The 15,571-nt window shown below is 40.6% G+C and overlaps 1 protein-coding gene across 1 annotated transcript in view; it reads left to right on the top strand.

The window, feature by feature from the left end:
* The window catches only part of PHLPP1 (PH domain and leucine rich repeat protein phosphatase 1), a 225,752-nt gene extending 210,421 nt beyond the window's left edge, over window positions 1-15,331 (top strand). Inside the window, exons 15-17 of the mRNA XM_070940757.1 lie at window positions 4,814-5,008; window positions 7,963-8,191; window positions 12,906-15,331. Coding sequence (XP_070796858.1) covers window positions 4,814-5,008; window positions 7,963-8,191; window positions 12,906-14,084 — 1,603 coding nt within the window. The 3' untranslated portion in view covers window positions 14,085-15,331. The remainder of the gene's footprint in view (window positions 1-4,813; window positions 5,009-7,962; window positions 8,192-12,905) is intronic.
* The last annotated feature ends 240 nt before the right edge of the window (window positions 15,332-15,571 follow it).

The following is a 15,571-nucleotide window of genomic DNA, read 5'->3' as shown; positions in this document are numbered from 1 at the left end:
ACTCTTGCGGTCAAGGGATCATAATTCAGGCACTTGGCAAGTAGCTCACATTTGTGATAGTTGCAGTGTCCTGCGGTCATGCAATTGTAATATATGACTTTTTTGGTGTTCATATGATTCACTTAAGGGCCGCTGTGAAATTGAGTCCAACTTAACTTTTATAACCACAACATATTACAGAAATTCCAGTCTCAATTATGATTTTAAGTCAAGGACTACCTCAGTAGTGGGTTTCAATTTTGGCCGCTACCGGTTTGCTCGTGGGTGTGCGTGCATGATGCTTCTGCGCATGTGCAGAGATGTCCAGGTGGGTGGGTGGAGCCTCCCATCGCCGCCTCTACCAGTTCTGGTGGGACCGGAAGTTGGCCTCCAGAGGGGTGATGGGGAAGGCCATTTTCGCCCTCCCCAGACTCCTAGAGAGGCTCTGGAGCCTGGGGACAGCAAAAAACAAGCCTTCCGGTCCCACTGGAAGTTGGCAAATGGGCAGTTTCTGGCCTCTGGAGGGCCTCCGGGGGGGTGGGGAAGGCCGTTTTTGCCCTCCCCAGACTCCTAGAAAGGCTCTGGAGCCTGGTGAGAGAGAAAAACAGGCCTACCAGGCCATTGTTTGCCAGGAGCAGGGGGAGGGGGTGTCACATGTGCGGGGGTGGGGTGCATAAAATTATGGGTGTGGGCATGCGCGCGTGCAAACCCCCCCCCTTGCTCTTGGCATGCAATGGCAAAAAGGTTAGCCATCACTGATCTATAGTATAGGTAGTCCTTGACTTACAACAGTTTGTTTTGTCACCGTTCGAAGTTACATCGGCACTGAAAAAGTGACTTATGGCCATTTTTCATACTTACGACCGTTGCAGAATCCCATGGTCATGTGATTTGCATTTGGATGCTTGACAGCTGACTCACATTTATGACAGTTGCAGTCATGTGATCCTCTTTTGCGACCTTCTGACCAGCAAAGTCAGTGGGGAAACAGATTCAACCGTATTACTAACTTAGCAATTGCAGTGATTCACTTAGCAAATATGGCAAGGAAAAAATCCTAAAATGGGGCAACACTCAATTAACAAATTTGTCACTTAACAACATAAATTTTGGACTCAATTGCAGTCGTAAGTCGAGGACTACCTGTAAAGTCAGTTTCAGCCAAGAGGATTAGCTGAGAAGTTAGTATTCACCGCTTCAGAGTTTTTGCTAAGGGATTTTGTTGCTCAACATGTATAAACTGTCATTCCTAATGAAGCTGATTAACCATGGGCACACTAGTATTTTATTCTCATGGTGCCAGTCAGAGGCCAATGCTACAAACACAGGATATAGCTGCACTAGTATATTCCCACTCACTTTTTCTGGGTATTGGTACTGAAACATGCCATCTCCATTACTGGAGAATACCTTGACTCTTCATGGCAATGAAAATTAAATGTTGACAGTGTTTAAATTATACATATTCTCTCTTCATTTTATCCTTGTAAATACCTGGGTCTCAGTAGAGGCTGTGTGACATTTGTTGCCTTGGTAGCAATTTACTCTTGCTTAATGAAATTAACATGTTGCATTAAATAAGAATGTGGTTTGCTTGATTCTTGGATTAACTATTTTAGCCTTTGAGGTCTGTAGGCAAGGTTTGTGGATTGGCTTATGTGAACCTGGCCAGTTGTCCTTTATTCCATACATAATGATTAAGTGAACCAGTGAAATGTGTGGATCAAGCCTATTTGCAGAGTCCTGCAGTCCAGCCACATCAAGTTCCCCGCTGATTGAAATATTTTCATTTTTCGGATCAAAACTGTGAGCTGTTTTCCTGGGCTCTCCTTATTTGTCAGGTCCCTTTTCTGTAAGAATCTCTTTTGATTGTTTCACCATTATCCTAATGGCTCTGCTTATCCTCCAAAGAACTATTTTGAGACGTTTTTCTCTGGTACAGAAGGAAAGCTAATGGCATGAAGCAAGCAAACAAACAAATCCAAATTAACAAGGATGAGATTGAAAATAAAAGGACACACATACATTACACACCCAGTGATGTTGAGAGTGAATGACTATAACAGAGTGGATTTGATTTAAATCAAGTCGATTTAAATCATGATTTAAATCACTAGTAAAAAGGCTTGATTTAAACCAACTCAATTTAAATTATAATTTTTAAAGAGCAACTGTCATCTCTGTCCCGCAGCAGCTCCTCCTCTGACCCACTGTTGACTCACCGACAGTCCCATTCACTTCAATGGGACGGCTGGTGATGTGGCAGTGGCACAACAAGGAGAGGGACGTAGTGGGCAGAGGTGAGTAGATGGCCGCTAACAGGCTCTGCCGTGATGGATATGAAATGACAGGTGCTCTTTAAATGTAAGGACTCATTCTTGCTGGTCGTTAGAATCTTTAATATTATTTGCAAACAAAATAAAGGTTTCCTATTTAGCTTGCAGAGCTTAGATTCATTGAATGAGTGTACCAAAAACGTAAATATTGCAGAATATACAGCTTCAAGCTTCATAACTAACCTCCATTTCATGCTGAATAAACTAAATTATTAATGTATCTTAAATAGAAAACTATATTTAGATAGATTTTTACTCCAAAAGCATTTTATTAAAATAAATTTGATAAAAATAAAAAATAAATCCAATTTAAATTTTTTAAAAATCTGATTTTTAAAAAAAAAAAAATCATCAATTTTTATCCACCCTGGACTGTAAAAAATATGGCTATTAAAAAGTTAAATGTTCTGTGTTCATTTTTTTCTAAAAACAGAATTCTGGGTCTTTTGTTCCTTATCAAACTGAGCATAATGATATCTTACATTGCAAAATTCTCGGTTTCGTAATCATTAGGAGTGGCAGTGAGTAAAAAAATACATTTGATCCTTAACCTCTGGCATGAATATGCAAGGATGAGAAATTTGCCATTGTTTTTTCTTTTAAAACAACAACTCCAAGATTCTGAACTGAATTCTGCATTTCACAAACATGATTTGCATGAACATCACAGCATGAACTTTGAGCTAGTCAATATTTCACTACCCCACCAGGATGTGAGGATAAAAGGAGCAGAGTTCTTCCTCTGTGCTACCTTAAATGCCTCAAGAAAAGTCAAGAGACAAATATAATAATCAGGAATACAATTTAAAGACGTCGTGATGGTTGCTGTATTTTTGCTAAGCCAAAAAAAAAAAAAAAAAAGAGTTTCCTAGATTGGTGTTTGAGACAAGCTTTTGTGGCGGCATCGCTTCAATTTTGGAAATGTCCTAGTTTCTTTATGTGTCATTTTATATATTTAGTGTTCTGTCGCTTGAACTTTTGACATTGGACATAATATCCTTTTTAATTTTAATAATGCTCTCAATAGTTTCTTGGTACATTTTCATCCTGTGTTTTTGTGTGTTTAATTTGTAATATGTTTTTGTGGAAATTTTTAAATTATATTTCTCCTTAGTCACCTTTCAGGTAGATAGAAGGTACAAATTATATGTTGGATTTTTTTTTAAAAAAAGTAGCAGGATAGCAGTGGGAACCAGCAGGTTCAAATATTAAGTTGACTGATTTGGGGTTTCTATTTTATTTATTTATATATCATAAATATATAAATTTTAAAAGACCAACAGTGATATTGGGATCCCAAAGTTAGAAATATCCAAGGAAGTTTAATATAGTTTCTGTTCTTTTTTCTATTTAAATCTCTTCCCTATTTCCTTCCTAGTTTTTTGGGGGAAGACAGTGACACTGTAATTTTTCTTAAACTTTGCTGAACTATTTCTAGTATGATAATGAAAACTCAAGCCAGTTATGTGTAGAATCATCTTTAAAACAATTGAAGTTATACTTCACACTAAGTCTGATATGTCCAACCTTCATAACTTTAAGACTTGTGGACTTGAACTTCCAGAAATCCCCAGCTGGCTAGGGAATTCTGGGAGTTGAAGCCCACAGGTTTTAAAGTTGACAGGGTTGGACATCCCTGTACTGTGATTTTAAATTGGCAAGAAAGTCACAGTGAACAGTAACAGCTTTTGTTCACAGGTCTAGAGCAGGGGTGTCAAACTAGTGGCCTATGGCCCGTATGTGTCACACGCAGGCCACACCCACTACAGCTCCGCAAAGGGGAAAAACATCGCAAAACATTACGTGATGGCAACGTGACACTGCGAGTTTGACACCCGTGGTCTAGAGGATGAATGCCATTTAAGCTATAATATTTTTGTCTCTTCTATATATTGCTTTATATCAGGTAATTTGCTGAATGGAAAAATAATTGGGTTAACAATCAAGTATAACTGAGCAATCAAGTATAACTGAATTCCATTGAGACACATCTAGGAAAAATGTGTCTTGTCCTTTATGATTGTAGTGTTTTTGTAATTAAATGAGATGGTGGTTTTCTTATTGTATATTACGTATTCTTGATATTAACACCCAATGCTTTTTTCTGTGTCATGCCCAAAGGAAATTATTAGTTGTTCTGCAACAGAAGTACTGCATGGCAAAAAGGCCAGTAGATTGAGTACACGTATAATTAGCTTGGTGAGAGAATAGGATATACTCTATTTTGCTTCTACTGTAGAATTGTTTAGATGGATTCAGATTTTTCAACAAAGCACTACATTCTCCATCCTCTTTGGATTAAGACCTTTCTTTTCAAAATGAACTGTAAGAAATGTGAAAGCTGCTTATGTTAATACCTAGAAAATGTGGGAGTGAAACTTGATGGCATGTGGATGGAGAGAGCTTTGTAGAAAATTGCCCAGTCAGTTGCCCTCATGCTAAACTGGCTTGGATTGCTCCACACTTTTATTTATTTGTTTGTTTGTTTCTTTTGACAGACTCTGTGTGGCAGCTCTTTCCGCCAATAACTTCTGTGAGAACAGGGAGGCCCTCTATGGAGTCTTTGATGGGGACCGCAACGTGGAAATACCCTACCTTCTACAATGTACCATGAGTGATATCTTGGCAGAAGAGCTGCAGAAAACCAAGAATGAAGAGGAATACATGATCAACACTTTCATTGTAATGCAGAGGTCAGTTGTATTTGCAAAGTTGATATTTGTAAAGATAAGCAAGGATCTGTTTTCCAATCCTGAACATATCCCATTTCTTCTTCTTCACTCTTTTTGGAGTCCCTTTTCACTTGTTCCCCTGGAAAGTCCAATTTGGATTGGCACAGCATTGTGTGCGTTGGGTGCATCCAAAGATTCTGCTGGCATCTGAGTTTTGACATGAGACAAGAACTGACATTCTTACTTACCATGCCAGCTATGAATGTTGAAAATGGCTTACTAGTGACTCAGATCATTGACATACAGCCTAGAATTATCTATTCTGCCTGACTGCAGCTTTCAAGAGAAAATCTTTACCGGCGAATGTGTTATTCTTTTAGCAGAGGACGCAGATTGAATCCTAGGGTTTTCAGGTCTTCTGTCATTAACCAGAAAGAAAGGCTTTTCAAGAACATGACTTATGTGACCGGGTTAACCACTTACCCCTTGCTCTCTCTGACACGCTGTTGAAATGATCGCAGTTCCCTGATTTTAGATCTTTTATCCCTGCAGACCCTGCAATAGCTCAGCGGTTAAACATGTTGAGCTTGTCAGCTGAGACAAGTTGACAGCCCAGGTTTGAGACCCAAGAGCTGCGTGACAGGATGAGTTCCCGTTATTTGCTCCAGCTCCTGCCCACCAAACAGTTTGAAAGCTCACAAATGCCAGTAGATAAATAGGTACCACTTCAGTGGGAAAGTAACAGCATTCCGTGCGCCTTGTATAGTCATGCTATACACATGACCATGGAGTCGTCCTCAGACAACGCATATCTAAGAAACAGAGATGAGCACCACCTCTTGGAGTTTGACATGACTTGACAGTGGAAAACCTTTACCTTTACCTTTACCTGCAGTTGTTGATATTTGAAGAAGAATATTATAGCATCAGCTTAGTTCTTACATTACCGTTAAGTAAACTCTTTAACAGAAAGAGCTTGAAAACTGGCCGCTTAGATGATACATTCAGCATTTCCCATGTATCATAAGTGATAGCTAAGGGATTTGCTTGCCACTGCTGAACATTTCTGCTTACACTTCAGCAAAATTTGGGGGAATTCTCCAGATCAATGAATTAACACTGTTGTTCCCCTTGAAATCATGTTTTTATATTTAACGTTTGACTATAATTGGAGAACATTAATAATACAGTAAGCTGCATTTAATTTACGAGAGTTTAATTCCAAATGTGAATTGGACAGAAGCTAGTTACCATTTTGCTAGAAACAATAATGACTTCATTGCTAGGTTTCTGCCATTTCTATCTTCTGTTTCGTTTGCACGAAAATGACCTGGCTCTGGTGCTTTGCATATACACATTCAAATGCTATTTGTCACAGCTCTCTTCTTCCATTAAATTACCTAAATCCTCAGATATAACTCTTTTAAAATATTACGAAGATCATACATTTCTTCTTGTATACCCCCCCTTTAAAAAAAGGAGAGAACAGTCTGTATATAGATATACTGATGGGATTAATTTTATTTATAGATACATAGCTCTGTAGCAGTTCATTTCCACTATTACTCCAGACTGAATAATCAAAAGCAAATTGTTTAAATTATAACCAGATATGGCTTTTGGAAGAAGATAGATGGATTTTTATGCATTATTTATATAGGCTTCACAGTTCGGAGATGAACTGGAAACAGCCAATTTTGGAGAACTGTACAGTTGGGAGGATGTAATTAATATGTGAGTTTGGACTTAATTGGGATTTCATGACAGTTTTCTGCACTCATGTTTATCTGATCCAGTGGGTTTGCAAAGGGAATGGAAAACTAGAATGCCTTTCTTATTTTTCTTTTCTAATAGTTTGCCTATTTAGAAAAGTTCTGGACGAGGGGCATGCAAAACATAAGAAATTTGAACTGTTTCAAATTTGGAACACTCTAGTTCAAGTGTGCTGTTTCAAGCTTGAAACTCTTCCAGAATAATTGAAGTTGCTGTTTTGCACTCAAAAAATAATTTTAAATGTCAAAGCTATCCCAGTTCAGTACATTTTGGGCATCCCTATTATTGAACTATTGGAATGTCAGATCTTCCATTTTTCTGAGGGGAATTTGCGTTAGGAATGTTGGAAGAGATACCTTCTATTGAATTGGCCTGTTTGCATACATAGTACAGTGTTGTCTCTGTGATCCTCCTAGTTGGAGGGCACCAGAATGGCTTTGGTTCTCTGGAGTTTTGATGAAGGGTTCCTGTTTCTTTCTAATGTAGTCCAGAGGTAAAATTCAGTAGTTTCTGACAGATTCTGGAGAACCGGTAGCGGAAATTTTGAGTAGTTCAGAGAATTGGCAAATACCACCTATGGCTGGTCCCAGAGTGGGATGGGAATGGAGATTTTGCAGTATCCTTCCCCTGCCACACCCACCAAGCCACATGACACTCACCAAGCCCCTCCCACAGAACCGGTAGTAAAAAAATTGAATTTCACCACCGATGTAGTTATTTAACTGGGAAGGTTAGGAAATCAATCAAAGAGCCACACAAACTGTACCAATTAACTGTAAAAGTAATCTTCAGGTAGAGCTTCAACAGCTACTGACTTCATAAACATATTGGCAAGAATATATCCCCTTTCTGGATATTAAAAAAAAATTCCAATTGAGCCTACAGCCCTAGTATGTCCTGGTTGTCTCCCATCTGGTTACTAATAAGGTCCAGCACTGCTTAGCTTTTGAAAATCAGCCAAGGTCAACTACTGCTACCATCTGGCTGAGCACTAAACTGTAAAAATTCCATCAGCAGCTCTAATAGAATGCATCAAATTTCAATTGTAGGTGTCTTAATTGCTTTCTGTCTATGAATCCCTCATTTTTTCTGCTGAATCTTGAAAATAAGTGTATGTGTGTGTGTTGACCTTAATTCTATATGCACGATCATTGCTTCTCCCTGTTTAATCTCTTAATGTTGTTTTTTTTTTGAAATACCAGGAAGCTTGGAACTGCTGGGCAGAAACTCGGAGGTTCCGCTGTCCTTTGCCACATCAAACATGACCCATTAGATCCAGGTGGATGCTTCACATTAACCTCAGCAAATGTGGGAAAGTGCCAATCCGTTCTCTGCAGGAACGGGAAGCCTCTGCCTTTGTCTAGGTCTTATATGATGAGCTGTGAGGAAGAGCTAAGGAGGATCAAGCAGCACAAGGCCATTATTACAGAAGTAAGACACTGGGTTGTCAGCTCCAGAGAGGGTGACGGAGGGAGGGATCAGGTTAATAAAATGCAGGTGCTTCTTTGCAAATCTGTTTCAGAACCCTGCCAATAAGGCAGAATTTCCTTCTGACATCTTGCCCACATTCTTATGATTAATGATTGTAACTACGATCTATGATCTATGACCTATCACTTTGTTGTTTTTACGTACACTGAGCATTCTATTCTATTCTATTCTATTCTATTCTATTCTATTCTATTCTATTCTATTCTATTCTATTCTATTCTATTCTATTCTATTCTAATTTTCTACCCATCCCTATCCCAAATTTTTATAAATGCATGTATGCAAGTACATATATACTGTGTTTCTCCAAAAAGATGACCCACCTTGAAAAGAAGCCCTATCACATTTTTGAGCACATGTGATCGAATTAAGCCCCACCTACAAAATTAGCCCTAATTAAGACCCTGCCCACCCTGGGGTGCAGGAGGTGGGGCGAGGCACACAGGTAAAAAATAAGCTAGGGTAGGGATGGGTGTGTGTGTGGAGCTGCCCTACTTACCAGGCCTCGCACACCCCAACACCTGCCTACTTACCTGCCTCGCCTTCTTCTGCGGCTGCTTCTTCTGTGGCTGCTTGCCACTACTCGCACGTATTGCCCCAGCCTCCATTTTGCCTTCAGATGCCTGCCGAAAGGCATCTGAAGATGAAACAGAGGCCGGGGCGATGCGTGTGAGTGGCGGCAAGGGCCGCAGAAGAAGTGGGGCAGCAGCGGGCTCCTGCTGGGCGGGGCTGTTGGTGCCACCGCCGCGAGGTGAATCAATAATTAGAACTCTTGAAAAAGAAGGCCTAGCCGTTTTTTCGGGGGTCAAAAGAAAATAAGACCCGGCCTTCTTTTTGGAGAAACATGGTATATATAATTTAGATTTATAAGGACAGTTCAATTCAAAAATGACTCTGCACAGCATATACTGAAAAACCAATCTAATGTCTTTTAAAAAACGGACAAAATTGAACAGAGAAGAAACCTCACATATGAAAGAAAACATATATCACAATCCGTCATGAAATATGCATCTAATAGCTTTACCATCAAACTAACCCAAAGGTTAGAGAAAAGTCAAGATCGTTGGGAGGCCATCCTAAAAGAAATATACAGCAAAGTTTCCTAAAATGCTGTTATGGACAGCCACTATAATGCCCATAATTTTAATTAATATCAGAGGTATCCTTCCCAAACCAAAGGTACTTTCTTCATTTTGCACATTTCTACCATTTATAACATTTTTAAAATTAAAGCATGTAAAGGTATGGAATACAAGACATTTCCTTCAGTTTTACTTTCCTCTTTCCCCATTCCTACTTCCTTTTTCATGTTTGATCCAGTCTTTAAATGAATACAGGATGTTAAAAATTCCCTGATTTTGTTTAAAGTCAAACCTAGCCAGAACTTGAGAATATGAATACTACTTATTTTAATTTTTAAAAAGAATGTTTTTCCTTTCTGATATTAATCTTTTTTTTCCCCTGAGGGGAAGTAACATATCTGAAAGACATGTAATTGGGGCATGTGAAAACAGTTTTTCTGCAGAGCAATTTCCTGAAAACAAACAAGAGTCCAGGCATAATTCATTTCCTCTTCCAAACTATATGATTACAGTAAATCTGCATTTTCTAAGCCTAGAAATATGAGTTTGGTATGGTAGGGCTATAGAAAAGAAACCCACAACTTGTTAATTTTTCCTTCTTTTAATGCTATGCAGTGCAGAAGCCACATATATAGGGATGGTATGTTAAGAGTTATTTGATGCTGAGTATCAGTTGCCATGTAGTCCTTGACTTACAACAGTTCCGTTAGTGAACATTTGTAGCTACAACGGATTGAAAAAAATCAACTTGTGAACATTGTTCACGCTTAGCACTATTGTAGCATCCCCATGCTCACGTGATCAAAATTTACACCCTTGGCAACTGGTTCATTTTATGACATTCGTAGTGTCCTGAGGTTATGTGATCACTTTTTCAAAGCAGAGTCAATGGGAAGCCAGATTCATTTAACAACCGTGTTACTTAACAACTTCAGTGATTCACTTAACAACTGTGACAAGAGAGGTCATGAAATGTGGCAAAACTCACTCAACAACTATCTTGGTTAGTCACAGAAATTTTGGGTTCAATTGTGGTCATTAAGTCGACCACTACCTGTAGTGTCCTTAATTTCTGCTTCGGTAAGCAGTCCGCTGCTTTATTTCATGCAGCTGATATTGCCACTTTTTCTCACCAGCTACAGTTCTGTGAAAAATTACTTTTTCACTTTTAAGTCATCTGGATTTTTGCATCTCTTTGCCACTGAATGTTATCAGAGCTTCACAATCACATAGGGCAGTAATGGCTAACCTTTTTGCCATCGCATGCCGGGGGGGGGGTAGCAGGGGTGTTCACACACACATGTGCCCATACCCATAATTCTATGCTCCCCGCACATGTGTGCATGAACCTCCCACCCCCCCCCCCACTCCTGGCACACGATGGCCCGGTAGGCCCGTTTTTCTCTCTCACCTGGTTCCAAAGCCTTTCTAGGAGTCTGGGGAGGGCGAAAATGGCATTCCCCACACCCCCGGAGGCCTTCCAGAGGCCAGAAACAGCCCGTTTGCCAACTTCCAGTGAAGAAGGCCGTTTTTGTCCTCCCCAGACTACTAGAGAGGCTCTGGAGGCTGGGGACAGCAAAAAAACGGGCCTTCCAGTCCCACCAGAAGTTGGAAAATGGCTGTTTCTGGCCACTGGAAGGCCTCGGGGGGGGGGAGGCCGTTTTTACCATCCCCAGACTCCTAGAAAGGCTCTGGAGCCAGGTAATAGAGAAAAACAGGCCTTCCCCACCCCCCACCCCGAGGCCCTCCAGAGGCAGGAAACAACGTGTTTCCCTACTTCTGGTGGGCCCAGAAGGCCCGAAAATCAGCTGGCCGGCATGCACATGCGCGCTAGAGCTGAGCTCACGTGCCCACTGATATGGCTAGGTGTGCCACCTGTGGCACGTATGCCATACGTTTGCCATCATGGACATAGTGCTTCCTACTAACATAGAAAGGGACTTCTTCAGAAGAGAAGAAGAAATCACTCGATAATATTTATATCGTTAATGATGTCATCCAACATGTGGGGTGCCAGAATCTAAAATCCATCCAATTAAAGGGATAACTAGGGCCAGTTATGTGAGTACATCAGTGAACAATAAGAGTTGAAGTATATATGGTATAAACTTTGATTTCCTTCATCACAATGAAGTTCTTATTATGTAGATGCCAGAGACATGTCATGTCCCTAAAGAGGCATTTCTGAAGGCTTCATTTTACAACATCATCTGTAAAACTCCAGAACCAGTCAGTGTCATATTCATGAAATGGAGATGATTTAGGACAATAGCAAATCTTATCAAGAGTGGCTCTCCTGGAAAAAAAAAAAATCCTTCCAAGATCTCAACATAAAGTTGTCCAGGAAGTCACAGAAAACTTCTAAACAACATTCAGGAATCTGCTTGCTTCTCTAGACTGTTTTTAGAAAAGTAGCAGGCAAAGTGGAATTTGTGTGAAAGTAGCAAGGCAAATACCAGAATGTTGATGCTCATTTCTAGATTGCCACAAACCACTAAAGACCTCTGTTGAAATATTTTACAGAAATATGCAGAAATCAGTGGTTGAATGATTGGTGTTATGTTTCATAGAAACTAAGCATTACATTCTGATTGATTGAACGATCTACCTTCTGAGTCTCGACACTCTCTAGGTTCTACATATCAGTAGGATTCAGAAGAAGCGATGATATTCAATGACAAAGAGATGCAAACATTTAAAAAAATGCAGAAGTGACAAATAATTATTAAACTGGTCAGTGGGCCAATTGTGGATTCCTGTTTTCCCACAAGCCTACTGGCAGCAGGTAACAAGTAGAAGTTTATGATACATTTAAAAAAATAAATAAAATTGAAGCTCAGAAAAGGTCTTGTCCAAACTCAGAACATTTCCAGAGGAATTGATCAACATTGGAACACTTTTGGTAAAGTTGGAACAATCCACGTAGAGCAGAGGTGTCCAACCTTGAGCAACTTTTAAGATTTGTGGACTTCAACTCCACAAGATGGCTGGCTGGGGAATTCTGGGAGTTAAAGTTCACAAGTCTTAAAATTACCAAAGTTGGACAGGCTTTTGAGGTCAGAATGTTTTGAATTTGAAAGGTTTTGCATACTTCCAATGTGAAAGATCTACAGAGAGAAAAAGCCCTATAGTTTTAATCTGCCCAATATCGGTCATGGTGCAGATCTGTTACTTTTCTATTGCTATTAGTAATAGAAATTCAACTTCATGTCTCAAAAGTGGCAGGAAGGGAGATATGATAAAGTTCCCTTCTCCCTTTAACCACTTCCAACAAAAATCACTTCCTGCTGTTAGACTAACATTGACCATCCATTCTGAAGTCACAGAGCACCCCTCTGCCTCTTTTAAAATTATTAGACATCCTAGATATTGCAAATATTACATTTCTCTTAGATGAGTTGCCAGAGGACCAGAATGATGGTCCACACTACTCAGAGGTACTAACAGCTTGGATTGATTCTAAATCCAACTCTTTACTCAAACCTTATCCCTCCTCTCCCCCAAGTAAGAGCTGCTATTTAGCTCTTAAAACAACATTAAGCAATTAACATGTTTTCCCCTTCCTCTAGGATGGCAAAGTGAATGGTGTAACAGACTCAACAAGAATTTTGGGATATACCTTTCTTCACCCAAGTGTTGTTCCACGCCCCCACGTACAGTCCATTACTTTGACTCCTCAGGATGAATTCTTCATTCTGGGCAGCAAAGGCCTATGGGACAGTCTTTCCATTGAAGAAGCTGTGGAGGCTGTCAGGAACGTGCCCGATGCCCTTGGAGCTGCCAAGAAACTTTGCACGTTGGCTCAGAGCTATGGCTGCAATGATAGCCTCAGTGCCGTGGTGGTTCAGCTCAACGTAACTGAGGACAGCTTCTGCTGCTGTGAGTTAAATGGGGTCCCTCCTCCCAGCCCAGGTAGCTTCCCCCAGTCTGTCAACGTAGTAATCAAAGATAAGCCTTCTGATGCTTTGGGGATGCCTTCATCGAGCAGCGGCATGGCCTCTGAGATCAGCAGCGAGATCTCCACTTCCGAAATGAGCAGCGAGGTTGGATCCACGGCCTCCGACGAGCCACCTCAGGTAACCATGAACGAAAACAGCCCCGCTTACCCTAATGAACAGCGCTGCATGCTCCACCCAGTTTGCCTCTCCAACTCCTTCCAAAGGCAGCTGTCCAGCGCTACGTTTTCCAGCGCCTTTTCAGACAATGGCCTTGACAGCGATGACGAGGAACCAATTGAAGGGGTCTTTTCTAATGGCAGCAGAGTTGAAGTGGAAGTGGACATCCACTGTGGCCGGGCAAAGGAGAAGCAGATGGTGTTGCAGGCCCCGGTGGAAGTCACTGACGAAGGCATCGTCATCAGTGCGAATGAAGAAGACACGTGCCTACTTCGGAAGGCCGACGCTTCTGCCACTGGCACGATTGGGCGCCGCCGAGGCAACGGCTCAGTGGCTCCTCCGGAGAGGAGCCACAATCTAATTGAAGTAGCAGCCGATGCACCACTCAGGAAGATGGGGGGCTATTTTGCCGCTCCAGCTCAGCCAGATCCAGACGATCAGTTCATCATCCCACCAGAGCTTGAAGAGGAGGTGAAGGAGATAATGAAGCAACATCACGAGCAGCAACAACAACAACAGCAGCAGCAGCAACAACAACAACAACAGCAACAGCAGCAGCAACAACAGCAGCAGCAGCAACAGCGTCAATATCAGCTGGACCAACTGCCCGATTATTACGACACGCCACTATGACGGAGCTTTGGGAAACAAGCTAACAAGACATTAAGAGCTGGAAGCTCCTTAGGTTTGTATTACACTAATGAGGTGAGGAAGGAAGAAAGCTTTTGTTCCACTTTCTCTTCCAGATCCTTCCCTTTAACTGAGAAGTGCAGCTGCTTCTTGTTTGTTAGCTGTAATGATCACCAACTCTCTCTCTTTTTTCCCCTTTTTCTAGTGATGCTTCACTGGTTAGAAATTAATCTAGTTTAACTCTTCCCCTTCCTTAACATATCAGATGTGTACAAAACAAGTGGAGAAAAATTAAAATACAAAAGGTTTAATATATTACAAAGAAACTGATGATGACGTTGATGTAATATTTTTTAAAATTGTTCTTTTTTTTTTTCTTTCCTCTGTCTGTTTGGAAAACAGGGCAGTATTGCCAGTGCTAAATGATTAAGTAATATTGTAATACTGTTATTTCTTTGAGAGAAAAAAAAAGGCTTTTTTGGTCTTGAAAATGGATAGACATTTGTAGAATTATGGAGACTAACTCCTAGGAGTTGCTTTTACTCTTTCAGGTGACTTTAAGTCACTGAGACTCACTAATTTTCTCTGAGAGAACAGCTGATTGGGAAATTCCTGTAAATAACTCAGTGTTGTATAGTGATGCTTCACATGTTTTTGTAGACCTGGCAGGAGGGCACAACCTAATAAACTGACATTTGCCCCCCCCCCACACACACACACACCTGTTTCCATTTACACCCGGGAGCTTTCGCATGTATGTCAAAGCTAACATTCATGCCACCAAATTGGGAGGGCAGGAAAATGCTATCAACGTATAGCCCTCTCAGTGGGTGAAGGTGATGAAATGTGTGGAAGCCCTGATGACCTACTGTGTCTGTACCACCATGTCCGGTTGCCATTTGATTTGGCTGGGCCCAAGTCAGCAGGGGGGGGGGGACTGTGTTCTCATGTGAAGTTGCCTACAAATGACGACATTTTTGGATTCCGATCCACACAAAATTAGCAGGAGCAGCTGTAACAAGCTGGGTAGACTTCAGTGGGCTACAGATCCTTGTGTTAATTTTTTTTCAGTCTTCACCATTAACTTTTTTGGCACATTTTTGTGTGTTCCTCCCTGCTGTCACAACCAGCATGATTGTATAGAGTTCATTTACTGTAGATCATTTACATACCAAGAGTTATATTAAAGAAGAATGCACAAATGAACATGTCATAATTTTTGTTATAATAAATATAAAAATTTACAAATATTTGCTGCCTTCTGATATGTCTATATAAACACACATGTGCATGTGTATAATCTGCAGGCTTGACAGTGAAAAGTTCAGATTCTCACATTTTTATCACAACAGTTGTTGATGAACTAAACTAACATTACCCTGTCCTCAGTATTAAAGAATTACCACATTGGAAAGAGGAAAGATACTCTTATTTCAAGAGTGAAGAAGATAGTATTTTGCTATCAAGAAGAAATTGTGGAAATTGCCATG

The sequence above is a fragment of the Pituophis catenifer genome, unplaced genomic scaffold (genome assembly GCF_029215685.1).
Source record: "Pituophis catenifer annectens isolate HBS135680 unplaced genomic scaffold, rPitCat1.0.hap2 SCAF_3, whole genome shotgun sequence".
In the NCBI taxonomy this organism is placed as follows: Eukaryota; Metazoa; Chordata; class Lepidosauria; order Squamata; family Colubridae; genus Pituophis; species Pituophis catenifer.
Note: the sequence above shows the minus strand (reverse complement) of the source record. Positions and strands in the feature narration are given on the sequence as shown.